The 27253-nt window shown below is 40.8% G+C and overlaps 1 protein-coding gene across 6 annotated transcripts in view; it reads right to left on the bottom strand.

The window, feature by feature from the left end:
- Positions 1-4157: 4157 nt before the first annotated feature.
- The window catches only part of LOC149322921 (serine/threonine-protein kinase WNK3-like), a 136313-nt gene continuing 113217 nt past the window's right edge, over positions 4158-27253 (bottom strand). For 4 of the 6 annotated variants that reach the window (XM_089484767.1, XM_089484761.1, XM_089484788.1 and 1 more), the window contains 7 exons: positions 26968-27196; positions 26462-26577; positions 17971-18419; positions 13369-13580; positions 11966-12067; positions 9563-9765; positions 4158-7420 (listed from right to left, as the gene is read on the bottom strand). In XM_089484767.1, the coding sequence (XP_089340893.1) occupies positions 7091-7420; positions 9563-9765; positions 11966-12067; positions 13369-13580; positions 17971-18419; positions 26462-26577; positions 26968-27196 (1641 nt within the window). In that variant the 3' untranslated portion in view covers positions 4158-7090. The remainder of the gene's footprint in view (positions 7421-9562; positions 9766-11965; positions 12068-13368; positions 13581-17970; positions 18420-26461; positions 26578-26967; positions 27197-27253) is intronic. The other 2 variants (XM_089484773.1, XM_089484782.1) reach the window with 2 other exon arrangements.

Here is a 27253-nt window from a genome sequence, read left to right as displayed (position 1 = left end):
AGTGCCACAAGACATCTTGTACTTCAGTGACCATCACTGAGGGCTGCTTCATGGTCAGGATGGTATTTTTTCCCTACATATAGGTAATCATGTTGTAAGGAAAGCAGTGTACTTCCTCACGTGTGAAGCACAAAGCAGCAAGTACACAGACTCCTCTGGACACTTACCTACTAGCTCATGCTTATTGATGCAGCAAAGCAAATGCTCATGCCATATTTCACACAATGGCATGCATAGTTTTGCTACACGGAGAAAGGCTCAACATAGAAAATGTATCCTGTAAAGTAGTCGTTAAATGCAGAAGGATACAAGTGAGCCCATCAAGAGGCTAGTTTATAACACATGCTTGGTCTTCTAGCATTTTTTCTGCATTGGAACCCAACTCCTAGTAGTACCAACACTGAACAAGAGGAAGGAGGAGAAAATAAAAATGCATTTATCTTCATACATTAAATACCAAAATAATGGCTTTTTTTTTAGTTGGCTCAGTTCCATTTGCTGCAAGGAAGGCAACATCTATTTATGCAAAGTGATAGTCAAAAATGCATACTGTGCTGCACGTCTAACACACTGCAGCTTTATTCTAAGGCTCTATGAGAGCTGGGTATAGAATTACATCACATGACTGGTATGTGCAACGCACATGTACAAATGTAAAGCTGTACATACGAAAAGAATTTGGTTTTGTGGACCTGTTTAACTACTGCACTTACAACTAGCACACTTCCATCTGGATATGGGATTGAATACAGACATCAGAAATAATGACTAAGAACAGTCTTCAAAAAGAAAAGAAAACAAATACAAAAAAAAAGGTGTATAATGATCCCTTAAAGAATCAGTTTGTCTTTTCTACCCTCAATCTGCTGTCTAGGTCAGTTCTGAGGGCTGGGGAGATATCCAGCTGGGCTTCTTCATTTTGTAAACTGAAACATGACTGTATTAAATCAAACAAGTTACCATCCAAAATGTAATCTACAGAAATAACACACTTCTTACAAAACGCTTGCTAGGGTTCTAGATTTAAAAACAACCAGGAATGTATGGCTCTACTGCCATAAAAGCAACAGAAGGTTCTGCCTTCCAGATACATCTTGCAAAGAGTTTGTGCTAATATAACCGTCCCAGTCCTTTACACTCTGTTAAGGCATGCACATCAGTCATGACCACTATAAAGCTAATATTGGCACAAACCTTAGCTGAGGTAAACCCTACCAGGAACTCACTATTAACCAGCAAACAGCATGTACTGTTTTTAGCACTCACCGTGGTTGAGAATGGTGTCAACGGAGGCTGTAACTATGGGCAAGCCTAGTAAAATGTGACAGTAGCAGGAGTTTCCATCTGAAAACAACTGGGATGTAGGGAAGGAGGGTGCAAACTTACATCCTGCTTTGGATCAGAGATTGTGATCCTGCTTGTGAACCTCCTCACTCAATAGTTTGCCAGCAATAATAAGAGGAAGAATTCCTAACTAAGGAAAGCAAACTTTTTAAACTAATTTTTCCCACGTACATCAGTTTCACCGCTGAATGGAAGACTAATGAGACAGTAGGTCACACACTTTGCAAAGCTGCTGCATCCCATTGAAACATATTCAGGAAACAATGCAAGGATTTGTTCTTTCATTCATCTGCCACAATAAGTTAAAGTCAAGGTGATGCATAAACCTCTGAAGTCTTCCTTGCGAAAGTTAAACATCCCCCTTAAAACCGTAAACACAGTATGAACTGTTCCTGTTCCAAATTACAAGGAAGAAAAATGTGGAGGGAGGGGAAGAAGTATATGTGTCAAAATACTATCTCAGATCTCAAACAGATTATAAGCATTATATGGAGACAGTAGAACAGGTTGTTCACATCACAGCCTAGATTTAAACAGCAGTAACAAATGAGGTAGATAAGAAAATGAAACTTTAAAATGTAGCAAGGAAAAACAACTTAGCTGGAATACAACTGAAAAAATTCACCAGTTATTGAAATGATACATTCCATTCATATTGTACAAGCAAAGTTTCAAGCATAACAACAGAAAAGTGCCTTTAAAACACACACCCCAAAACCAATTTCACAGTTTGATTCCTAATTGTCAGATTTTTGTGTTGAGGGAGGGATGTAAGCAGCTGGGAGGGAAAGAAACATTAAACAGAGATATTCAAAACCAATACAAAGGTACCAGACATTCTCCTTGTTCTTCCAATGTGCAAGTCAGCAGCTGGCTCAGGTTTTTTTAAAACTTTCACTCAGATTTCCATTGCTCAAACACAGTAGGTAGTGGAATAAACACAACAAGTATGTCAGTTTTGGCTGTTCTCCCACTGTCATCTGTGGTCAAATAGGTTTTTGCAATCTTTCAAAATTTGCAAAACCTCTTTAATCAGAAACTGATGAAAAACATAGCAAATAACCATTTTTGCCATGGGTAAACAAGGCTTTGCCCCCATCACACCTCTGATGACTGACCATATTTTTAGGATAAAAACTAGATATTATGAAGGATGCATTGTGGCTGTTAAAATGGCAGCACCCACTGTCCTCCTTTCCTACACACAAAGTCTAGCAGTACAAAATGTGTGTGACACAATCCCACCACGTTCCACACTTATGATGGAGAAACTCAAGTGTGATAGCGTGTTATGTATTACTAGAAACTGTGGGAAGGGAGGCAGGGAAGGCTGTTGTTTTTGGCAAAAGTCCCTCAATCTTCATAAAGAGGACTGTGGCCTAATCTGAGCCACACAGATGATGATACAAGTAAACTGAAAGGACTCAACAACTTGTAAACTGGAAGTGGCATAAAACACACAAGATACTTCATTATCAAACACATTCTTCTCTTTTGTCAGATGACAGATAAACCAGTATGGAGTTCCCTGAAGGAAGTCTCTGTTATGGGCTGCAAAACAATGGCTCTTTCAGAACAGTAACCAGAATGGGAATGGTTCAATGCACACACTGCACAGTACAAACACAAGCCTTATACAATGGGCATTTCCCTCAGTCCCCCACCCCTGCCTCCTCCACTCACATACAGGACATCATTTTTGCCCCCCACCATCACAGTCTGAAAAATATATATTACCACTATACATAAACAAAGCTCATGGCCAGTTCTATTCCAAACTGGGGTGACGAGAAAACATCCAGTTGAAACAAAAGGACTGCGGCTCAAGCTCTGCAATATCAATACTGCTTCGGCTCTAGTTAATTTTAAGGACAGGTTCTTGCTGAATTTAGCTCTGGAAAGAAGGAAAACCCTTGCAGATTTTTTGGAATCTTACAACGGTTTAGTCTGGAAAGACTCCCCTGCCCCTAACAAACAAATATTTCATGGCATTTACATTGCTTTGGGCCATGTACTTAAAAGAAGAGCCTGAAGTTGTACCTCTTAAGAAACAGGTTTTAAATGCCTATGCATACATGGTCTAACGTGTGCATCAGAAGAAGGTAACTAAGATGAGGCTATCATCAAAATATCTATTTTGTTATGGTTTGAAGGTCTTATTGCACCACATAAGCTAAAATTAAGTCCCTTATTTGTGATATTCTGATATAAACAATGAGAGGAAAACAACAAACAAAACTACAAAATCACTTTATTTTGTGATTTACAGCCAAGGAGGTAAACTATTTGCCAGAATGTGGGTCATGCCAACTTCTCATGTAGATGTGGTGTGAATTCAAAAGACAGCATGGGCAGGAATGGGGATTCTGAAGTCTTTGCACACACGCCCCAAATCCATACTTTTCTCTTATCTTCAGTTTCAGAGTTTACCAGGAGAAAAACGGCTAGAGAAAAACTGAGGGTGAAAAAGTATGGCTTCAGTGCTCCACTCATGCCTAAGCATGTGTTGTGCTTTAAATCCTTCCCCACCACTTTACAAGGATTCAGCAGGAACCTCATTCCCATATGCAGTTCTGCCCATGGCATCTACTTTAGTTTCAACCCTAAAGAGTTCTTTGCATCTTTTTTATGCAGCAATTGGGCCCAAACAGACAGGCCAAAATAAAACTGCTTCGAGTCACTTTGGAGGTATGCTGTTTAAATGATGAATGCATCCTAAGAAGCCGGAAGCTGCGCTAAAGGCATGCTCCAGTCCCAAGGGCTGGAGTGCAGCTTTGGTGCAGCTTCTGGCCTCTTAAGATGTGTGTGTCATTTAAACAGCATACTTCCAGAGTGAAGCGAAGCAGCTTTATTTTGGCCTGTTTGTTTGGGCCCAATTGTGTTAATTACACTGCTCTTTCATGATGTTTCCCACCTTGCCCCCATCAAACGCGTAACTTGTGAATGACAGGTGCACATCCTTACAGATCTGTTTCCATGTACCTGAGATCTATCATTGGACCATGAACCCTAAAGTCATTCACACTGAGCATGTTTGCTGCAAAAACCCTGAGGTACCAATGATATACTCAAGGTACACACACAATTGTTGCAGAAAACATGAAGTGGCCCCCAGGTATAATTTTCCAATAGTTTGTATTTTGGGATCCATCTAGTTATCTTACTTGGAAGTACGTTTCAAGTACAGCAAAAAATTCCATTCTTTTCTGTCTGCCCCTCCCTAACTTTGCAGTCAAAGTCTATTTTAGAAAAGCCAACAAGAAAAAAGAACAAACTTTAAAAAAATAAAGGATGTGTTTTATGAGGTTTTTTTTAAAGAAAGATGTAACACTGTTCTCATTTCTTCAAACTGAAACTTCTCCCCATCAAGTACATATAATTCCACTGCTGCAGATCATTATGAGATGTACAGCAATGCACCGTTCAAACATCAAACTTCAAAAGACTACAACTACTTTTTTGCCTTTCCAGTAAAAATCTGAAAAGATGCTAAAGATTATCTATCACAAGGCACTGCAATTCTTTGCAGGCAGAACAAGGAGGCTGCATTATACATGGGAAACAGGGTCTTTTCTCTGGGTGAAAAGGGAGGGAAGGAAGCTGCAAAACAACCAGTTGTTCCGGGATTCACTTATTCTTCCAATACCATTTTAAGAGGCTAAGTTCAAACAAGCAGTTCATCTCTGCAACTAAAAGTGTTCTAGGTGGGCCTGACACTCCAATTAGAACACTATTAAGCCTAAATGTTTTGATTTCATTCCATTGTTTTAAACTGGGTGCAACTGGCTGAACCTCAGATACTTCGTTTTAATTTAAGAATGGGAATCATGTGGCTCTCTAGATTTTACTAAACTGCAACTCCTATAAGCCCTAGCAAGCACAGCCAGTGGTAAGGAACACTGAGAGCTGCACTCCAAAGACATCTAAAAGCTACATGATCCACTGATCTGCTTTCTTACATTGTAATGAGTTACAACCACCTCTACATACCTTTTACTTTTCTTCAGCAAAGCAAGCCCATTTTAATGTTCAACATCATTGAAAATCTCTTGCAACACCTCAAAGACAATCATTTAACTTTGTGGATTCAAAATAAAACAGAGCTTTGCAATTCTTAATCCAAATGTCTGAAGGGGAAAAGGAACGCAACATATGGATGCAACAGCAAATATTTCAAAGCTTTTGGGTTCCTAAATGAAGCAAACCACTAGTCTAAAATGACTGAAACAGGGGGGAAAACCCCATTAAGAATCCATATAAATAAAGCAACAAAGACTACAACGTTAGTCCCAGTAAATTAAATCTACGACCCAATTAAGGCAACCATCAAACTGAGCAATTTCTTTGGCAAGAAGATCTTGCCAAGCATAGGCATGGGGGAGTTGAAATACAGTTTGTAAAATTGGGAGGCTGTGGAAATGTAAAACTCTAAGTGGTAGTCTTTCAGTCAATTTTTTTCAGCAAATTTCCAGATTCCCAGACAGTTTTGAACTGGTTTTTTTTTTCTTGTTTAGGCTGGATGTAGCTAAAATGTTAGAAAGCTGAGCAACGGGGACCCCAGGATACCTTTTTTTTATTGCTGCACATGTTTGTACAGCTTGATTATCTTTCAGACGTTCTCTGCAAAGATGGAATGCTTTCTATTGGCAGTAGCCAAACACGCACAGCAAACACATAAGCATCTTAAGCTGCAAGAGACAACATTGGCTCATCTAAACTATTGAGCCTCCATGTATTTAATCCACTGTTAAGCAGTCCAATTGGTACCCATGACCCTGTTTCCATGCATAATTTTTCAGTCAATAAAAACTGTGTTAAGTATGGATCACAAATGAGGTGCAAATGGGTGAGATGGGACAATTGTGTTTTTTTTAAAAAGCACCCAAGGCAATTCCCCCTTCTGTTCCCATTCCCTCTGCTACTGCCCCCACCTCTCCTTAATAGAAGATTTGTGTCAGCTGCAAAATAAGCTTTAAAAAAACAAACAACCACAACCCCAAAACTCAAGTACAAAAATCTGGTCAATAACCCATATACATCTATTGAATGCAGTGTGCGTACGAGGAATCTAGCTGCCGTTAATTGCCCAGCAACAACTACAAACCTTGCAAAATTAACTAATTGATGACAACTGTTTTGTGTGTCTTCTTCTGAGGATCCACAGGTTTACCACAGGAATCAGCAGCAGCTAGTCAGGCTAACAATGTTTTTTCTTTCTTTTTCATTTCCCCATGCTAGCCTGCAATCTGAGCTGACAATGAAACCAGACAAACAGAAAACTAAGGGGAGTTGTGTCCTCCCCTTCAGTACATTAACTCAAATGCGAAAAGGTGTACAATTTAAGAAGAGTTACTATCACCCCCAAAAAGAAAACCAAACCCAAGAGTAGTAACTGAAGCAAACAAGGGGCACTGGGGCAAGAATGGCAAGGAAGGCTCATTAATAATAAGCAGCACATGGGCATGCTGTCCATCTCCGAACAATGAGATGCACAGGCCAAATCTCTCTCAAGTACTTTTTTTTAAAAAAAGAAAAATACTCAATCCCCGCTCCCAAAAAGAAAATTAAATCAAGTATTCAAAGAGGAGAATGCAAAGGCAGTCTCCTACCACTCCCATCACACTTTGTTGCATTGGGGAATTCACCCTGTCCCCAACAATCCAGGCTGCAGAATGCAAGGCAGAGGAATGGAATCATGAGTTATAGGCACAGTCCCCATATCTATCCTCCTTGAGCCATCAGCCATTCATTTGGGACCTGGAGGGATGGGAGCAGGATTTTGCACAGGTGAGGCTGGGAAGGCTGGCATGCTTATCCCTGGCTGGAAGGGTCCCACAGGCTGAGCAGGGACGACGACAGGCTGTGGGGTCGTCCCTGAAATGCCCATCCATTGTACAGGGTAAGCTGTCCCTGTCATGGTGTTGTACTGGCAAACATGCGGCACTCCATACGGCGATAGTGTTCCAGAAAAGGGCGACAGGGGAAGTCCTTGGGGCAAAGCAGCTGGTATAGTCCCACGGATTTGGGAAAGGGAGGAAATCCACGTGGATGTGTAGCCCACTGTAGATGTTGTTGTCTTTAAAAACAAGAGGAAAAATGCTATTTAAAATGAGAGAAATCCACTGTAGATTATGTACCTCTGTCTCTCTGTCTGTCTATCTATTGTTAACAAAAGAGCATCAAAGAGAATGGAAATATGGGAGGTGATACGACTCTATCTGCTCTGGTTAGAGTCAGACTACGATGAGGAGAGCCAAGTTCAAATCAGACAGTAACACAGGGGTGAAATAGACCAGTGGTGAAAACCGCCTCTTCTGAAGCCTCGCCTACTTCACCAAGTTGGTGTGAAGACTAAAGGGAAGGAATGTATTTTATCTTGCCCTCAGCTGCCTGGAGGAAAGGCAGAATGTAAATGAGAAACAGGGAGTGAATATTCTTGTAAGTATTGATGGACTACAATTCCTATTATCCCTCACTATTGGCCATACTGGCTAGTGTTGATGGAAACTGCAGTCTGACACCATCTGGAAGGCCACACGTTCCCAATCCTGATACAGGTGCAATCAATCTAAGAATCTGTTAAATCTCACAACTATCACAAAAACTAAACCTCCTTTTTTTAAAATCTGATTGAAGTGAGGTTGGTTTTCAAAATGGGAATATTTCCAACTGTTATAGCAACAAGTCCCACATTTTCCTCCTGTAGAAACAAATTTTATTTTTGAAATTCACATGACATTTTCCTCATCCCAAGTTATTTCCTGGGAGTTCCTGGCATTATCAAGGACTTTTCATTCCTATTCCTCAGGTGAGTTTAAATTAACCCACTACTTTCCAAAATAAAACATAGCAATAGCAAGTACATTTCTGTACTGCTTACAGATGTATTAAGTGGTTTACAAAGTGTAAGCTAATTGCCCCCAACAAGCTGGGCATGCATTTTAACAACCTACGGAAGGATGCCAGGCTGAGTCAACCCTGGAGCCCCTGGCTGGTATTGAACTCACAGCCTCGAAGTAAAGGCATTTAACTACTGCATTGCCAGAGCTCCATATTTGTAATTGCCTTGTGTGTTTCTACATAAGATGGCTGCTGCCAGTAAACATGCCTAATGTTTCCAGGACACAGATTCAACAGAGATCAAGGGACGGAAAGAGGAATGTTAACTCTAAAACAAAATGTTTAACTAGTGTAATATTGTTTAAAGCACTTTAGCACCTTGACTATAATTCCTGAATAATGAAAAAGAAGGTTCAGTGGAAATTGATGAAAATCAATTTCTGAAATGTGATACGAAGCTGGATATGATACATTATCAGTTGAAGGGGGAAGGGGGAGGATACAAAGGAGGGGAAGAGGGAAACCCAGCATACTTCCAGAAAGATGAAAAAGCAGGGGCAATCTAAATGAAAAAAGGGAAAACATGATACTTCAAAGATACCCCCGCCCGGCTGCATTGAGCTAATCATATGCCTCTGGGAAAAGCCCACAGTCAGAGTATAGAAATACTGATTTTCCCCCAACAACTAGTATTCAGAGCCATGCCATCTCTGATACGAGATATAATTTATAGCCAGTACCGAATAAACCCTTGGGAATTAAAGCTGTGGCATCTGCCTCTAGAGAGGTAAAACAAAACAAAAATTGACTGTGTTTGGGATTTTTACTTGAATCACCTGGCTAAAACATGCCTGAGCTAAGTGGTCTGTCAACATGAAATGACTCCAGAAGACATAGGAGATTATCACATCAGCAAAAAAGACAGGAGCAAAGCAGTATGCTCCTGTCAATATTGCACGATAATGCTATGATGCTGCAATTATCCTGTGAATAAAGAGGAATTCTAGTGCTGCTGTTTATTCATGGAAAATCCCTGTGAATAAAAAGTGGTGCTAGAGTTCCTCTTTACTCATGGAGTAATCACAGGATAATTGTGATGGTGTGTGATAGTCACAGCGTCATTGTACAATATTGACAGGAGCATACCACTATGCTCCCATCTTTTTTGCCAGTGTAATAATCTCCTAAAAGAGAGAAGGGAAGGATTAGGTCAGAGAGAGATTGAGAAATGTGAGATGTAAGGCCTAAGGATAATCTTCTAGGAGGCAAAATACTTGTTTCTTTCTTTCATCTTACAAAATACTTACAAAATACTTGGATGACTACTACAAGACGGCACCCTCCACATATATCCTGTCCTAATATTCCTCCACCATACCTCATATACTTTGCTCCAACTATCGGTGTCCAGCCGGTGCTTGTTCTGCTTGATCTGGTTAAGACTTGGCTTGATAAGAGAGTTTCCCACCTTTTCTTTTGCCCAATCATCCACTAGTTTATGTAAGTCATCTGTAAACATCCCTTTCTTGCTCGCTGTAGTCTGTTGACATGAAGCAGTGCTGCTAACGATGCAGAGCTGGTCTAAGGAGGAGAAATATTTGGAAAAGCATGTTACAGAAAGCAACTTCAAAATGTCCACATGGCCTATGTTGTTTGAGCTTTTTATGACCTGGAACACATAAAGATAAGAACAAGAAGAACTGCCCAAAATAACAACAACAAAAATCCAAACTTTTGTGGCAAGAAAATTCTAGCAGGCTTTGGAAATTCAGAAGATTTGCAAAGACAACTTAGTTAAAGGGAGATTGTCACTGAGTTTAAATTAGCTTTTAAATCACTGGAGTGGCAGAGATCTCTACTGTAATGAGTAAAAGCATAGAACATAGGAGAAGGCCTTTTTGGTGGCTGCTCATGCTCTCAAACTTCCTTCCAAGAAATATTAGACAGGCAGCCCTGCCTTGCTATCTTTCCATAAACAGATTAAGACTTTTATTTTAGTAGGCTTTTGAAGACTGGCTGCTCATGAGGACAAGGTCTTGCAAAACTGGGCTGTACTGTCTGTTTATTTATTTGGTATTTTCAATAGTTATGTTTACAACTGGTTTTAATATAATTTAATCATATTTTTAACTTTTGTATTTGATATGTATGTTTAGCTATGGTCTCTGTTGTAAGCCACTTTGAGTCTCAAACCAGAAAGAAGGCAGGATATTGTGGTAGTAACAACAACAACGATGACCTGTCCAAAGAGCAGGAAACAGAGCTGAGAAAGGTTTTGGGACTACAACTACCAGAATCCCCAGGACATAATTATTCTGGGAATGACAGCCCAAAGAGTAATTTCCAACCTCTTCCAAATGGTTCCTGTAAGAGAAAGGCGAATCCCATCAGAACTATAGGAAGGCTCAGCCCTTGTGTCCAGTTTCAGAGCTTTTTGTGGCTGCTATAATTTTCTCCAAGTGCCAAGGTCTGTTTCAAAATTTACACAGCATCATCAGTGTATGGATATCAGCCAAGGAAAACAGAAAGGAAAGAGGAAGGAGCCTAAACCTGAGCAAATACTCTAGAAAGCAACATTTGTTTATACATGGATGCTACAATGCATCCATGACCTGGGTGGAGGCAGGCATCTTGTTTCCACTTGAGGTGTTTATTGCAGCAAAATACTTGTGAACCCAAAAGAGTTCATAAATTCAGTTGCTAAACATGACATCTAAAAATCATGCCTAGTGTTCAGATTCTGAACTTGCACAGTTAATTTGTAAATGTACAGATATTCATAACTGGTGAGGTCTGCAGCCCACAGATTTAAAACAGAGTGCTTTGCGTATCTATTTCTTTTACAGGAGAATAAACTTCAACATGAAGAGATGAACCCATAAACCACTACAGTTTTTGTCTATGGTGCTCAAGATTCAGTTGCAGAAGAAACGTGAAAACACGGGCAGTTGACAAAGAAGGTGCTCAACAGTTTAGCAACAGGATTGCAGTCTCAAGCAATTTTATTATTCTGACATTGTTGCAACAGTATGGTATTACATGCCTTCATGTCAACTCTGATTCATAGCAACCATCTTATAGGGGTTTATTGGAAAGATTTATTCCAAAGAGCTTTACCATTGCCTCCTTTAAGGACGAGAGACTGTGATTTACACAAGGTTGCCCAGCAATTTTCCATGGCTGAACAGGCATTTGAACTCTGATCTCTCAGAGTCCTAGTCCAGCACTCAAACCATTACAACACATTGGCTGACTTAACAAGAAATGCTATTGCTCTCACTATCTTTCTTGGCACTGCAGTAAAAGGCTGGGACTCATATGGACATACACTGGTGCTGCCAGCATCCATCCTGGCTTCTTTTACTTAATATCCAAATTCATTGTCAATTGCACTGGACCCTTCCTGCATTGGATGCTGTGCACACAGGCTTCCAATACTCTACCCATACTGCTTCTCAGGCAGTAGCATGGTCTCTTTTTCTTCTCTCTCCCTCCTCTGCCTTTTAACTTTTGCCTGGTAGGCAGGTGCAACGCAAAATGATGCACTAGTCTCCAGCCACTTCATTTTCTCAGAGTGCCTCTCGCCCCATGGTGAATTTTTTTTAATATATAAAAATGGTAGAAGCAAGGGATCTTTTAGGAGTCAAGGCAGGCATACCCAGTTTAGGAAAGTCAAGTTTAGCATTTTACACAAGCCTGCCTAGATTGGTGCAAACTGATATATATGAATTAGTTGCATTTTGTTGTTGTTGTTTTGTTTTGAGTTGAAGTTTGATGATACCTTGGCTTGTCTCTGCTTGCGTACAGCTCTGGTGCAGCAAATGGGCTTGAATGCTCAATTGATAGTCTATCACAGAGGCTGCAGTAGTAGCACAACAGCATTCTGTAGGGCAGAGAAATGAAAGAAAACGATGGAAGTACACAGTTAGAAGGCACAACATTATTCTATCAAGTAAGAGACAGGGGATGAAGACAAAGAAATATGATGTATCCAAGATTAAATAGTGAAGAGGGAATACACAAAGCGAACTGTCGGTGGGGACGTTCTCCTGGACATTTGGTATGTCAATTGGGAATAAAATGACAAGAAAAGAATCAATATTTCTGCTCTTGCTAAAATTTCCAAGCAATATGAAACTAAAAAGAGAACTTCTCCAAGTGAAAGTAAGCACCTATCAACTGACTCATGTGTCTGTAAACTTTCCAGTTTTGTTTTGTATTAGAGAAACCTTTCTAGTGGCATTCATATTATGGACTATGTGAAGTCGAAGGGTTTCAGAGCCAGCACCATAGTTTTTTGTGGGTTTTTCGGGCTATGTGGCCATGTTCTGGTGGAGTTTATTCCTGACATCTCGCCAGCATCTGTGGCTGGCATCTTCAGAAAATGCTGGCATGGAAGAGAGTGGGGGTATATATACTGAGTGACCCTTGGTTGAGAGGAAGTGATTTACAAGTTAATCTGTGTGTTGGTCTCTTGTTGAATGGCAAGGCTCCAAGTGTCTGCTGGGAAATCCCCCTGACCCTGGGGGATTTTCATTTGCCCTTGCTGGGTCTTGATTTTGGTGTTTTTCAGGACTGGTAGCCAGACTTTGGCCTGCTCCAGACAGGCGCTATGAGGCGCCATTGTGACGTGCAAGGGACAGCGCTTTCAGACATCCCTCATCCCTCGCACGTGATGAGGGCATCAAAATGGCGGTGCCCTGTACACATGGGTGCCGTCATTTTGACATGACGGACACCTAGCGTCCACACGTCCCTGTCACAGCAATGTCACAATCGTGCCACAAGAACCCACTTTTTGTGGGTTCTTTTTGCTCCATGGGGAAGCCTCACGGTCTGGAGGCTGCGGCTTCCCCATGGAGCAAACCAGGGCACCAGGAGACTGCCCTTTTTGGGTGGTCTGTATCCCGCCTTTGTTTACTTTAAGGGTTTCTTCTTTCCTGTTGAAGTTGTCTAGGTGTTTGTGGATTTCAATGGCTTCCCAATGCTTTCTGACCTGATAGTTGTTGGCATAGTTTAGAATTTCAGTGTTTTCAAATAACATTTTATGCCCAAAGTGGTTTATATGTTCTGCTACAGCTGTTTTTTCTGGCTGGCCCAGTCTTCAGTGTCTCTTGTGTTCTTTCATTCATGTTTGAACACTGTGTTTAATATTATGGACCGTTTCCCCCTTATATTACTTACCGGCAGCCACAAGGCCATTGTCGACATGGGAGAGAGACTGGGGCCTGCTGCGCAGCTTGCTTTTGAAAGATTTCGGCCGGCGTGGAGACGACAGTGGCAGGGAGACCTCGGATGATTCCGATCTGCTATCTTTGATGGCACGAAGGCGCTCATATAATTCCTGCAACTCTCTGTTCTGCTGAGCCTGAAGATTCACTACTTCCTGTATGTGTCTGGACAAGAAGATGAGAACAAAACCTGAATAAGAAAATAGTCCCAAATTTTTAGAGGTGTTTCTGAGAAATTTCGGTGTATCCAATAATTTTAGTTATTCACATTACCCACTGTAGTTTTTTAAAAGTAATTCAACATCTTTACTCATTAAAATGGTTAAAAACTCAATTTAGAAGATTTATGGGGTGAAACACACTGGCAAAATAAAGCAGCTTCCAGACCCTTTCAAGGTGGGGCTTTTAGAAGACGCATGTGATGGAACTGGTTGGGAAGCGAAATGAAGCCACACTCCGGGGCTAAAAAGCTGAGCAAAAAGAAGTTGGGATACTCCAACTCAAGATGGAAAATGTGGGTCTTTGCACCATCATATAAACAGCCTGGTGCTAGTGCAGAACTGCAGCATAGCAAAAATACGATCACCAATAATGCACTGGATGTAATTACAACATACACAAACTAGACCATGTAATGGGGGACATGGGGTAAAGGGGCATGTATGGGGGCTTCCATTATTGTGCTTTGCTACTGACCATACCAATGCATTGTATAGGCGGTGCATCATACATGTGACTTTGTGGCTGATCATATGGATCAATGGAATGGCATCTGGACAGGAAGAAGGAAGTAACTGGAGGTTGTTGGTGGTGTGTTTGTGTGATGATGTGCATGCATGATGAAGAGGAAGCAAAAAATAATAATAACCACGCAGCATGGCTTGATGCTGCACTGTATGGACAGCCCTTGGATGTTTGGTCCACCTTTGGTGCAGGTGGTGCAGACAGCGGGGTTTCCATCTGCTTTCTGATAACACAGGATGGAGTCACTTTTTCCTGCCCATCTGCTCTGGCGCTATGTATGGTTTTTAAAATTTATTTTATAATAGTTCCTAAAGAAGGTCAATTGATGATAAGGCTGAAATGTGTTGAGCTTTCAAGAAATAAAAGGTTTTGTACCATCCCACAGCACATGGGACTTTGTCTCCTTTTATTCTTCTTTTGCTTTCCAGTTTTTTGTTCTGTTCCTTAAAAACCAGTTTGTTGCTTGCTTTGTCCCTTGCAAATCTCCTCAAACATTCTACTAATCAGCATCCACTTCAACACTTTTCCCCCTCCCAGCAGCTATTTACTTCATACACAATAAATTAAGCAATACTTTTATCTACAAAACCATGACATCACAAGCATCTCGGTCGAATTTGAGAGTGGGGTTGAGGTCTGTCTCCTCCCTCTGACAAGACTGCTATTGACCAGGCATGCAAAAAGTGAGCAAGGCCATCCTCTGTCCCTCCACACAACCTACTGGGCTCAGACCCAGGTCTCCTACTTGTTATGCCCCATAAAAGGGACTGACAGGATGCTGCTACTATCAGGGCATGGCTGAGACTCATCTTCTTGTCCACCTTGGTCCTTGCCTTTCCCTGCTTGGCAGGAAACTCTTTGTCTCCCTCAGTTTGGTTTGAACCTTTGTGACAAAGAAGGTTATGGATGTGAACATTGCAAACTTCCTTTCAAGGGAGCTGCCATATTACATGGCCACTCCTTCCTTCTTTTTGTGTGCTATGAACAAAAATTGTACTTATAAGCTGTGTGGGGTTCAATGAAAAATGCATTTATGACTGCAGGGACACCCACAACTCATGGTTGCTGATGTCTTCCTCCCCTTTATTTCATTGAATCACAAAGTGGAAGTTACTAGGTCCAAAATATACAACAGGTACCGTGTTATCTGTCAGCAGGTAAGGGAAGCACCTACTCTGAGTGAGTAAAGTGGCTCCTCTGATGTCTGGCTGACAAGGGCATGTCAATGATAATGTCACACTGGGTGTGATCAGTAGTACCAGCAGTGTTCACATAAACACTAGGGTTGTGGCTGTTCATGTTTCTCCATTCTGTGCTCTTCAGGGCAAAGGGTTTCTCCTGTTCTGGCCTGGGCAAGAATAGGATATGGTGGATGTTGGCTGGTACAGTGCTGACCTATATTCCCTCTTGATACTGGACTACAGGATTGCTCTGCTTCAGGGCTATATAAATCAGGGCAGCAATATTTAGCTTGATTAACGTAAATCAATAGAAAATTAATGTTTTAAAAAGTGTTTTATATAATTCTTATTTCACCTTAGTACTTGATATTACTTTAACTGCTTTGTTTTAATTTAAAGTTCTGTTCCTAGGCACTACTTCACTCCATGCATCTAAGAAAGCAGACAAAGGCCTGAAGCAGATGGGCCAAAAGTTCAGCCTTTGAGACGTGCTGGGGGCATGCAGATTAGACCATGCATGCCCCAAACAGGGACAGAAGTGTGCAGAGAGCATGCCCGGCTACAAAAGGAGTGGGAAAGTCCGTTCTTTTCCAGCATCCCGTTTGGGACAGCAGTAGTGGCCTGGATCGGGACCAGGCACATGCAGTCACCAGGATCCTGCACTGACAGAGGCAGGAGCAGCCTCTGGCCACCATCTTTGCCCCAGCTGCATGACCCCTAAATCTACAAAAACTTAAGCTGTAACTTCTTTCTCTCACTTCAGTCTCAAAGGTGCTACAACATCCCTTAACATATTAATTTATACTCTAAGCCATTCAGAATCCCATTTAAGAGAAAAGCGAGATATAAAATAAATAACCAATTAGATGAATGGATTCAACATCTTTTGATTGCTTCCAATTTGCCACCATTGAGAAGTAATTTTTTTTTAATTAATAAAGAAAATACTTACAAATCCATGGCTGACAATTTCCTTCTTAAAAGGAGCATTATAACATAGAAGTTTGCTTTATACAGGCACATCTCAGATAACAAAGCCTTTGACAAAGATGTTCCTTTTTACAAAGTGTTTTTACATTTGTCCACCACCACCATCCCCTTTTCTTCCTTGTCCCCTGCTAGCTGGAAGCTTTTTTTTTTCTTAGCAAAATCAACACTCAGAAGAGGCGAAGGAGTGCTGAAGAAATACAGATTTTCAGGCATTGGGATGCAGCAGTATATGCAGCAAAAAATGCAATAAGCAGAGCTATACTCTGTAATGGAATTATAATTTAGGAAATCCTACTGTAGCTGTGTGTGCCTGCCTACAACAAGCAAAGTATTGAGCATGCATGAAAACCAAGACAGAGAAAAAGGGGCAAGCAAATTAGCCTGCCTCAACAGCCATCCCCAGCATGTTAAAAATAAAAAATCATAGACTTGTAAGACTGGCCACCAAAATGGAAATCATAAGCAAATTGGAGGCTGATTAAATAAAAAGTCTTCAAATTTTGGATAAAACCTTCAAGTAGTTTTCAGAAGGTTTAAAAAAACTGTTTACTTATACATACTTCTCATGGTGGTTTCATGTGGGCATATTGTTAATTTGCTGAAATATGTTAAACTGCTTTTTTTCTTTTTGGTATTATAGAAAGCCATCTTTATTTTTTCCATGTTATGTCTGGCTCTGGTACTGTATTTTCTGTTAAAGTAGCAATTTCCAGGAACATATCTGCTTCATTAACTGAGGTATACCTGTTCTGTCACATCATTGGTCCACTCAGCCCAGTATTGTTAATTCTGAGTGGCAGAAACTCTACAGCTTTATCAGGCAAAATTTCTCCTAAACCCAGTAGGCAATCCATGGTATCCCCTTATGGAAATCCAATACTAAGCAGAACCAACCATGCCTAGTTTCTGAAAAGAAATAAGATTGTGTGTGTTCATGGTGGTATGTTGATACTTTGAATGGAACAGTGGTAACTCTTTTACTTCTAAGAGGATGTCTTCAGAACTATTTCAATGCGGGCCTTTCCCAGCATTTATATCTCTCAACTTCTTCCTAATTGACAAGAATCTAACATGATCACCATTTTTATCCTGTATGATTTTTAACATCTTTTACAGATGAAGAAGCCTATGAAGAAGCTTCAAAAACTTGCATAAGGTATTTTATGCTTTGGAGTTGGCCCAAAAAAGGTATGGCTGCTTGTGGATTTTGGGTTTCATTGTGTTTTTCAGAACTACTGTTTTCTTCATGTGCAAATTTATGGAGATTCCACCGAGATGATTGCAATTTATATGGTTTCTTATCTGATTTCTCAAATAAACATTCTAACAATCATCATAAATTATACAAGAAACTATCTGAAAACAGCAGATCACACCCAATCCCACTTTTGTCAGATCTAGCCTTAGACAAAAACAGAATCCTTGAGCACCAGAGGAGTGGATTACAAAGACAATATTATTGTGCTCCATTGGGTGCACCTTTGGAGTACTCTCTAGGTTCAGAATCACACTTAGAAAGGTTATTTTGTTGGACTTCAACAAGTCAAATCCTCTAGCCAGCACATAAATTAAAAAAAAAAACCCTTCCCCCACTGATTAAAACCTCTTAAAAATTCGGCAAAATGCCCCATAGCCCTTACTTCTCCCGCAGACGTTGCAGCTCCACCTTCAGGTCCTCGTCTTCAATCTCAGATTCATCATCACTGCTCATTGGAGATGATGGAGAGTAAAATAAGGAACTGCGCCTCTTTGTGTGGGTGCTACTCCTGCCCTCATGTGTCTGCCGGCTTCGTTCCCAGCCTTCTAGGTTACAACCCATGGGGGCAGAAAGTTCACTATCAGAGCTCGGTTGCTTCCGCACAAAGCCACCTTTGGACCAGGGCTCTGAGCTAGACTGTATGCTGATTGCAGTAGCTGAGGTCTGCTCTAGTTCCCGCTGCTCAGGAGTGGTGGATGATGCATCTGTTTCACCTACAACACTGGCCAATATAGCAATTTCTCCTTCTCTCATAGGCTCCAAGGAAGGAGGGACCTCACAGTGTTCACTTTCCACACCATCTGAGACCAACTGCTGTGGCACTGTGATTACCTGGGTCAGGCAAAAAACAAGAAAAAGGTAGAGGGAAAGCATTAATTTGGTAGATTCAGTATTCTAGAAAGCAGGATATAGAACAGTGGTTCTCCAGGTTTTGGGACATCAACTCCCAGAAGCCCCAGCCAACTTGGTCAACTGTCAGGAATTTGGGGAGCTGAAGTCCAAAATATCTAGTAGACCAAAGTTTGGGAATCACTGATCTTGAATAAGTGATGCAAGAATTTATTTCCAAGGAATCTAAGGCTGCAGCTCTGAATTTCATCATGTGCACTAGAACTTCCAGGGTCTTCCAAATGACATGGAGAGTCCCCACACAAGGCTATTGCTCTACTTCATTTATTGAATTTTGCAGGGAAGCCCAGATGTGGTCAGCTTCCATTTATAACTCTCTCATCTTGAAATTCACAGTGAATTTCAAATGAAAGCATTAGGAGGTGTCTGGAAGCAATCTCAAACTTGTATAATTGCTCAAACCTCTCGATAGATCTAGGACTGTGCAAAGGATCAACCTGGAATGGGCAACCACTGGTCCTGGGGCCAATTATGGCCCTCCGGGGTCCCAATCTAACCCTGAAGAGCTCCTGAGAAGGGCATGCTCCCTTCTCTATCACACTGCTGCTTGGTGGCTTCCCAGTTTCTGTACATTCCCCCTCCCCCCAGTCTAAAATGCATATCTTCAGTTCCCAGCAATAAAAGTTTTAAGCTAAAATATACTCGTGTTTGTAGTTGTACCCTTTTGCCTTTGGCCCTGTCCACCAATGGAACTTAGTCCCCTTGAGAACTTTTGTTGAGGTTCAATTCAGCTTCAAGCTGAAAAAAACCAAACCTCATCCCTCCAGCAACAAGTAGGCAGGATTTCTAGGGTCTTGTCATTTCCTCAGAGAGAGAGAGAGACAGAGACAAAGATGCATGCAACCTCTATTTCCAAAAATCTTAAGATGGGTAACCATAAATTTAAAGCAATATATAGTAAATATTAAAACATACTGTTTGCTAAAGCATATTGTTCAATAAAAATTCAAAAAATAAGACTAGATATGTAATACTAAGAGAAGCTATTAAATGCATACCAAAGCTCTGGCATATATGGAACATCAAATACTTACCTGCCATTCAAAAAATGGCAAAACAATGTAGCAGGCCATGCTAATACAGACCTGGGCTGCAATGGCATAAATGCCAGCTGACCCTACAGTTACAGACGCTACACAAAAGAAGGTGGGGTAACCCTCACAAGATCAGTAATAAGGTCCCTAGAAAGGACAGATGCAGAGTGCACTCCAAAGAGAAAATACAAGGGAGAGAAAGGGTGAAAAATCATCAGGTTTATAGCTTCCTTTAAAAACTTCCTTTGAATGAACAGACATCAATATGCAATCTCATGAAGTCCTTCTAGGGAATCCTCTAGACTGCAGCAGTACTGCCCACAGCTGCGCAGTGAGCAGAGAGAACAAAACAAAGTGCTTTGGTAAAGACTGCGACACAATGAGGGAGGGAAAAAATATACAGCAAATGAAAGCCCAGGGAGCTACAGGATACATAGACCTGCTCACTGTGAAAGATGCACTTTATGAATACATAAAATGTTACTGCAAAAAGCAGAAAGGAGGGTGCATCAAGGACTATTGAAGAAAAAAAGAGCAAAGACTAGTACCCCCCTTTTTCCTCCCTTTGGAGAAACCTGGGGCAAATGTAAGCCAAGCCACCACTATTACATACTATAATCATCTGTATTATCTGTTTTTACAATTTTGTATTTTAATCGTATAATTGCTTAATTACTGAATAGTTTTATACGTTATGATTTTTAGACTGTATGCCATTGGCAGCTTTTAATGTTGAATTCATGATGTGAAGCTTCTGTGAGAGGCTTTTTTTGTACAAACAAATGCACAATTTAAAAAGAAAAAATTGGACAGAACACAAAAATATTGGATGAGATTAGAATCACAGAATCATAGAGTTGTAAGAGACCCCCAACGGCCATCCAGTCTAACCTCATTCTGACATACAGGAACTCACAATCAAAGTACCCCCAACAGAAGGCCATCCAGCCTCTGCTTAAAGACCTCCAAAGAGGGAGACTCCACCATCTCTGAGGGAGTGTGTTCCACTGTCAAACAGCCCTTACTGTCAGGAAGATCCTCCTAATGTTGAGGTGGAATCGCTTTTCCTGTAGCTTGCATCCATTGTTCTGGGTCCTATTCTCTGGAGCAGCAGAAAACAAGCTTTCTCCCACCTCAATATGACACCAAATACTTAATCAGGGCTATCATATCACCTCATAATCTTCCATTCTCCAGGCTAAACAAACCCTGCTCCCTAAATCTCTCCTCATAGGGCATGGTTTTCAGACCCTTCACCATTTTAGTTGCCCTCCTTTGGACATGCTCCAGCTTCTCAATATCCTTTTTGAATTGTGGTGCACAGAACTGGACACAGTATTTCAAGTGAGGCTTGACCAAAGCAGAATAGAGTGGCACTATTACGTCCCTTGATCTAGACACTATACTTCTATTCTTGCAGCCTAGAATCGAACTGGCCTTTTTAGCTGCCGCATCACACTGTTGACTCATGTTCAACTTGTGGTCTACTAGGACTCCTGGATCCCTTTCATACATAGTCTTGTTAAACCAGGTGTCCCCCATCCCATATCTATGCATTTCATTTTTACGCCCTAAGTGCAGTACCTTACATTTCTCCATGTTGAAATTCATTTTGTTAGCTTGCCTTGTGGCACCCCACTGGTCTCTTGTCTCCAGAATAATGGGAAGCCATTGCTGAGCACCCTTTGGGTTCAGCCGGTTTACCAATTAAAAATCCATTTAACAGTTGCATTGTATAGCCCACATTTTTCTAGTTTGTTTGCAAGAATGTCATGGGGAATTTTGTTGAAGGCATTACTGAAATCAATACACGTACATCTACAACATTCCCTTTATTTCCCAAGCTGGTAATTTTATCAAAAAAAGAGATGAGATTAGTCTGGCATGACTTGCTTCTCTGAAATCCATGTTGGCTTTATTGTGATTATGGAGTTGTGTTCTAAATGTTCACAGACTCTCTGTTTAATGATCTGCTCTAGATTCCGCCCTGGTATTGATGTCAGACTAACTGGACATGCCCTCCTCCAGTCTGTTGGGGCTTCTCCTGTTCTCCAGGAGCTCTCAAAGATTATTGCCAATGGCTCTAAGATTATATTTGCCAGTTCTTTTAATACCCTTGGATGTAGTTCTTCTGGTCCTGGGGACTTAAATTCATTTATATTAACCAGGTATTAACGAATGATTAAATTCATTTTTCATTTTCCTTTTGTAAGAAGACTGAGGCAAAGAAGGTGCTGAGTAGTTCTGCCTTTTCTCTGACCCCTGTTAGCATTTTGCCATTAAAAATAAAGAGAATGAATTAAAAGAGATCCCATGGAAAAAGGAATGTATGAATGAGTTTAAATTTTTGCAAAAACAAGTTATGATGAACATAGGTCCAAAACATACTGCAGAAATAATCCAGTTTGACACTATTGTAACTGCCTGGGTTAGTGATAGAGAATCCTGGGACCTATAGTTTATTGTGGCACCAGAGTTCTCTGATAGAGAAGGCTAAAGGTCTCAAAAACTAGTTCCCAAAATTCCCTAGCATTGAGCCATGACAGTTAAAGTGGTCTCAAACTGAATTATTTCTGCAGTGTGTTTTGGACCAGAGTCTCTAAAATTAAGGGGGGAAATGAGATATTCAAAACAAAAATATTTTTAAGCCAGCGAGATGGCTAGTTTACAAATTAAAGAAGGACAAAGAAAAGAAAATGATTCTTAAGATTTAGGAAGGCAAGAAGATAATGATGGATAAAGAGAAAACAATGTTTTTAATAAATATTTTCCTTCTTTATTCAAAAATCAAGTTTCAACTGACAGGATAGATAAATATTTAAACAATCAAGATCTTTCTAAGATTACTGATACTTAGAGAGCTAGTTTCTATGGACCAGTTACTATGGTGGAACTAATAAAGGCCATAAAGAAAATACGTTCAAGAAAGACTCCAGGTCCAAATAGTTTGCCAGCAGTTTACTTTAATTGTTTAGAAGATAAATTCCTTTTACCCTCTACAACAGATGATGGACTCAACTTTGAAGTCTGTGAAATTTTAAAGGTTTTAAATAAAGCAATAAGAGAAAAACAGAAGATTAAAGGAATAAATATTTGAGGTCATCAATTTAAGCTGAGGACCTTTGCAGGTGATTTGGTAAATTATTCTTTTGTTACTGAATCCACTGTAATACTTTGATAATTTGATAATCACGTGTCATATGATAACAGCAGTGAAACTGGTCTTCACAAAGGGATGGAAAGAACTTACAGTCCCAATACAGGAAGATTGGTTGTTATTATCTTAATTTGCAGAAATGAATAAATTGACTATTTTAATTAAGGGGGAAAAACCCTATAGATTTGTTTAATCAAGACGGGGGAAGTGTTGTGGAGTTTATGAAGAAGAGCCAGAGTAATGTAGTAGTTTTAGGATCTGAAAGGTATTATTAAGGTATTATTAAGCAGAAATGTGATGCTGGAATACTTATTATTAACACAGACATGCAATTTTTATTATGAATTAGAGAGAGTAGAAATAAGAAATAATTATAACCATAAGCTGGTAAGTTGGAAGCCATGTGTATTTTCCTGCTTGTGTTTTTAGGGGGGGGTTGTAGTTCAGCTGGGGTGATAGGAAGTAGTTATATGTTTGTTATGCTTGTATGTTGTTTTATGTTAAAGAACTTATAATAGGTGAATAAGATGTTTTTTAAGAAAAGAAAGATAGATAAACTGACAGTGCCAAACTGTAGCTACACTTGTTAATAGTGACCACAACAATTTGTTCTGTACTGTCTTCAGGCTCCTGGAAATAGTTATCAAGCTAAGAGCACTTAATCTAGGGCTACAATCCTCAATTCAGTTGCACAATACAGAAATATATTTCTAATTGTAAATATGATGTTGAGAAAGACATGCCAAAATAGGACCAGTTTATTCTCTTTTTGATATAATGACCTACAGTGCTTTTGAAGTAATTAGGTACAAGTAGATCTCTCATACATAGGTCCATCATAAGCGGAAGCAATTGGATGGTAATTATCAACAATGAGTTATTTTTAATTATGTAATTCCCTTTCGTTGACAGTTATGGTATAACTACATATAGCCTAACTGGCTTACCAAGAGACAAAATACAGTGGGCCTTTGATATCCACTGGGTTATACCATGAAAGGAATTACAGTCAGCTCTCTATATCCACAGATTCTTTATCCATGGATTCAACCATCCACGACTTGAAAATATTTTCTAAAAAATATAAATTCCAAAAAACAAGCCTTGATTTTGCCATTTTTATAAGGGGCACCATTTTACTATGGCATGTTACAGACCGCCCCTTTGGGGTGGCCTGTAGGCGCTCCTTTCCCCGCCGGATCAGGGCCTCAGCTGCCAGAACGGCAGCCTCTGGGGCCCTGATCTGCCGCTTTCCAGGCCGCAGGGAAGCAACAAAAGGCCGCTTCCCCGTGGCCTGGAAAGGGGTGTCCCTTGGGGCTTCAAGCCCCAAGGACACCCGGTGGCGGCGGGGAGGAGGAGAAAGGGGCTGCTCGGCTCCTTCCTCCCTTGCGTCGCTGGCGCAGCTGTCTAAAGGCTGCACCAGCGACGCAAATCACGGAAGGAGCTCCATTTTGGAGCTCCTTCTAGCACCGCGGAAAGGGTGCTCTATGCGCCCTTGCGCAACGCAAAGACATCACATCCGCACCGCCCCGTTTGGAGGCGGCGCATCCGTGATGTTGTAATGGCGGCCCCCATGTGGAATGGGCACCACCATTTTGTACGTCCTAGGGACGTATTAGGGTTAGGTGCATGCATAAGGCACGCACTTTCCCTAATCCTAGTACGTCCCCAGGACGTACTTTATGCCCATCTATAATGGGCCAATGATACTGTATTTAATACAATTTGAGCATGAAAGGGTTTTGGTATCCACAGGGGGCCCTGGAACCAAACCCCAGTGGATATCAAAGGCCCACTGTATTTTGTCTGTGAGGCCCTGGTTTAATCCCTTGTGTAAATCAGGGGAAGGGAACTATTTTTCCACTCTGGGATGGAATCCATTGGAAGTTGCATACCTTCCTTTTTGGAAGACTACATGCTAGTAAAAGGTGGGGAGCAGACCCCCCCTGCCCCCTTGGCTGTGCTCTCTCCCGGTCTCAAGTGAGGGTGGGTGGTGTAAACACTATGTGTGGCAAATACTATAGATAAAACCTAGCAAGAAGTGCAATCAAGATTTTCAAAGCTCCAAACAAAGTAACAAAGCATTAACTGAAAACATATTAAGTGACCCTCATCTATGCCTCATAACCAATGTCAGAAAATGTTCAACCAATCATCAAAAAGAGCCACCAACAGAATACAAACCTCCCAAAACGCTGTAGCCTCAAGACTTCAGATTAAATTCTGCCCTTTCTCTGAGTGATTCAAAGCCTACATCATTTCAAAGTGATCTCCAACAGAATTCCTTCAGATACAAATATTCATGCCTGGTGGCGTAGTGGTTAAATGCCTGTACTGCAGCCATTCACTCCAAACCACAAGGTTGCGAGTTCAAGACCAGCAAAAAAGGGCCCAAGCTCGACTCAGGCTTGCATCCTTCCGAGGTCGCTAAAATGAGTACCCAGACTGTTGGTGGCAAATTAGATTACTTGCTAATTAGCTTACTTGCTGTTCACCGCTATGATCTTTGGAACAGCGGTATATAAATAAAACAAATTATTATTATTATTATTATTATTATTATTATTATTATTATTAAATTCTCCAAATATACACCCACCAATAGCAGCAGAGGTTAATCTAAGGTATGCATCTGTTAGCTAATATGTTTTTTTTAAATCTTGCTATTTTGATCTCTCCTCAGAGAAACCACGTGGCTGATCAGACAGGCATGATATGGTGGCTTGGGGGCGTGACGTTTGGATGATGGATGCCCCAACGCCACCCCCAAGCCGGCATCACACCACTCACCCGACCAGAAGGTGGGCAGAGTTGGGGCGTTTCTAATGTATGGTGATTAGATGTTGCATGCTGCAGAAATGCAAAAGAACTGCTGGTATGGTGAAAGGAGTGGCTTTTTTCCATCCCCAAAAGGAGCAGCATTTTGCCCCTTTGTTAGACAAGAAATCAGAAGATCTACAGAAATAGAAGAAAGCCGATTTATGATAAGATGTAACTGGTGTGGGGGGGTGTATGTTTTGTACCCTTTGCTTTGTAATCCACCTTGATTCTGCAAGGAAAAGGTGGAATATAAATAAATCATATTATTTAAATCATATTTTGGGGCTGGAAAAACGCCAAATTGGGGCCGTGACATGCAGTTGTCGCAGCCCTGATCCGGCGTTCAAAGGGGCGGCCAGAAGCCGCTTCTTCAGGGTGGTCTGCTTTGCTCCTTTGTTAGACAAGAAATCAGAAGATCTACAGAAATAGAAGAAAACCAATTTAGGATTTTTTAGGGGAAACGGAAAGAGAAGAGGAAGAGAAGAAATGTTCAAATCAACAGAAACTGGAAGGTCAGGATGACCAGAATACTCACAGTGATTTGAAATAATCAATCATGGTGGCAAACTCAAGCTTTACAAAAAAAGGTTTTTTGTGAAACTACAATCCCTCGAACAACATGGCTGTTAGGTAAGGAATTTCAGGAGCAGTAGTCCAAAAAAGTAAATTTCCCAAACTTTGCTGAAAGCCTCCGGTAGTGCCTGAAATTCCCTCTCCATTAGATATCACCAGCAAACAAGCATCTTCCAAAAATAATGCACAGCTCTCACATTTGGGCAAGTATAATTCTTAGTATGGGCAATTTTGTGGAAACATGTTTTAGAACTGGAAATTAGGAAAGGGGTATATAGCCTGTGAAAGAAGGAAAACAAATCCCAAACTGATAAACAAATGCCTGCTCATGATATGGCATATTTCGACATAACTGAATTAACTAACTAAATTATACCTACCTGAAATCGACCTCGTTGGAATGATCCAGCCACAGATTGACCAGTTCCTTTATCCTCTGCTGCTGCTTGCTCAGAGAGAGAAATCCAGTCAGGATTAACATCCCCAGCCATCTCCTCTGTTGTAAATTTTTATTTTATTTTATTAAAAGAAAGGAACACAAAGAAACAGAACATGATTAGGCAAAGCTGGAACCATAAAAACACTAAGAAGCTACATTGCATTAGAAAACACGATTCTAGTATACATATAGGCTTTTATTTTGTTGGTATCCCAAGACCTACATTTCTATGTGGAATGAAAAAACTGGTTAATTAAACTGGAAAGCAAAGTGATGATGTATGGAATGTTACACAGGTGATTAAAATAGGAAAAAGGTAGATATGGAGTAGTGCAGGAAATGCCCTCCCCCCACAAATAAAAGAGGGAAGGGGAGAGAAAAGAATAATACATAAAGAAATCAAAACAGATGTTACCTAGTCTAGATCCCTGACTGTAAGCACACTACCTTGCCGGACTTTTGATCTCTTGAAAAAGCTGGTCTGCCGTAGCCTGTATGCCCAGCTTTTTAATTTGCGAGTCCAGGATTTCTTGCTAATAGGGTTTTTGAGACTAGGGCAAGTAAAGCTTAGGCCAAAATATCCACCTCCTGCATGCAGGTGCACAGCTCCACCACTTGATGCTGAAGCAGGACAGGCCACAGGGTTCTCAGGAAATGAAGCCTCCGGGGACATCTCCTGAAGAAAGCAAAGGGACAAGGAAGCAGGTAGAAAAAGAACAATTTAAGTAACAGA

Source organism: Sceloporus occidentalis, unplaced genomic scaffold (genome assembly GCF_023333645.1).
Source record: "Sceloporus occidentalis isolate IW3139 unplaced genomic scaffold, rSceOcc1.0.p SCAF_1, whole genome shotgun sequence".
NCBI lineage: Eukaryota > Metazoa > Chordata > Lepidosauria > Squamata > Phrynosomatidae > Sceloporus > Sceloporus occidentalis.
The sequence above is the reverse complement of the archived record's forward strand: the minus strand, read 5'-3'. Positions and strand labels throughout refer to the sequence as shown.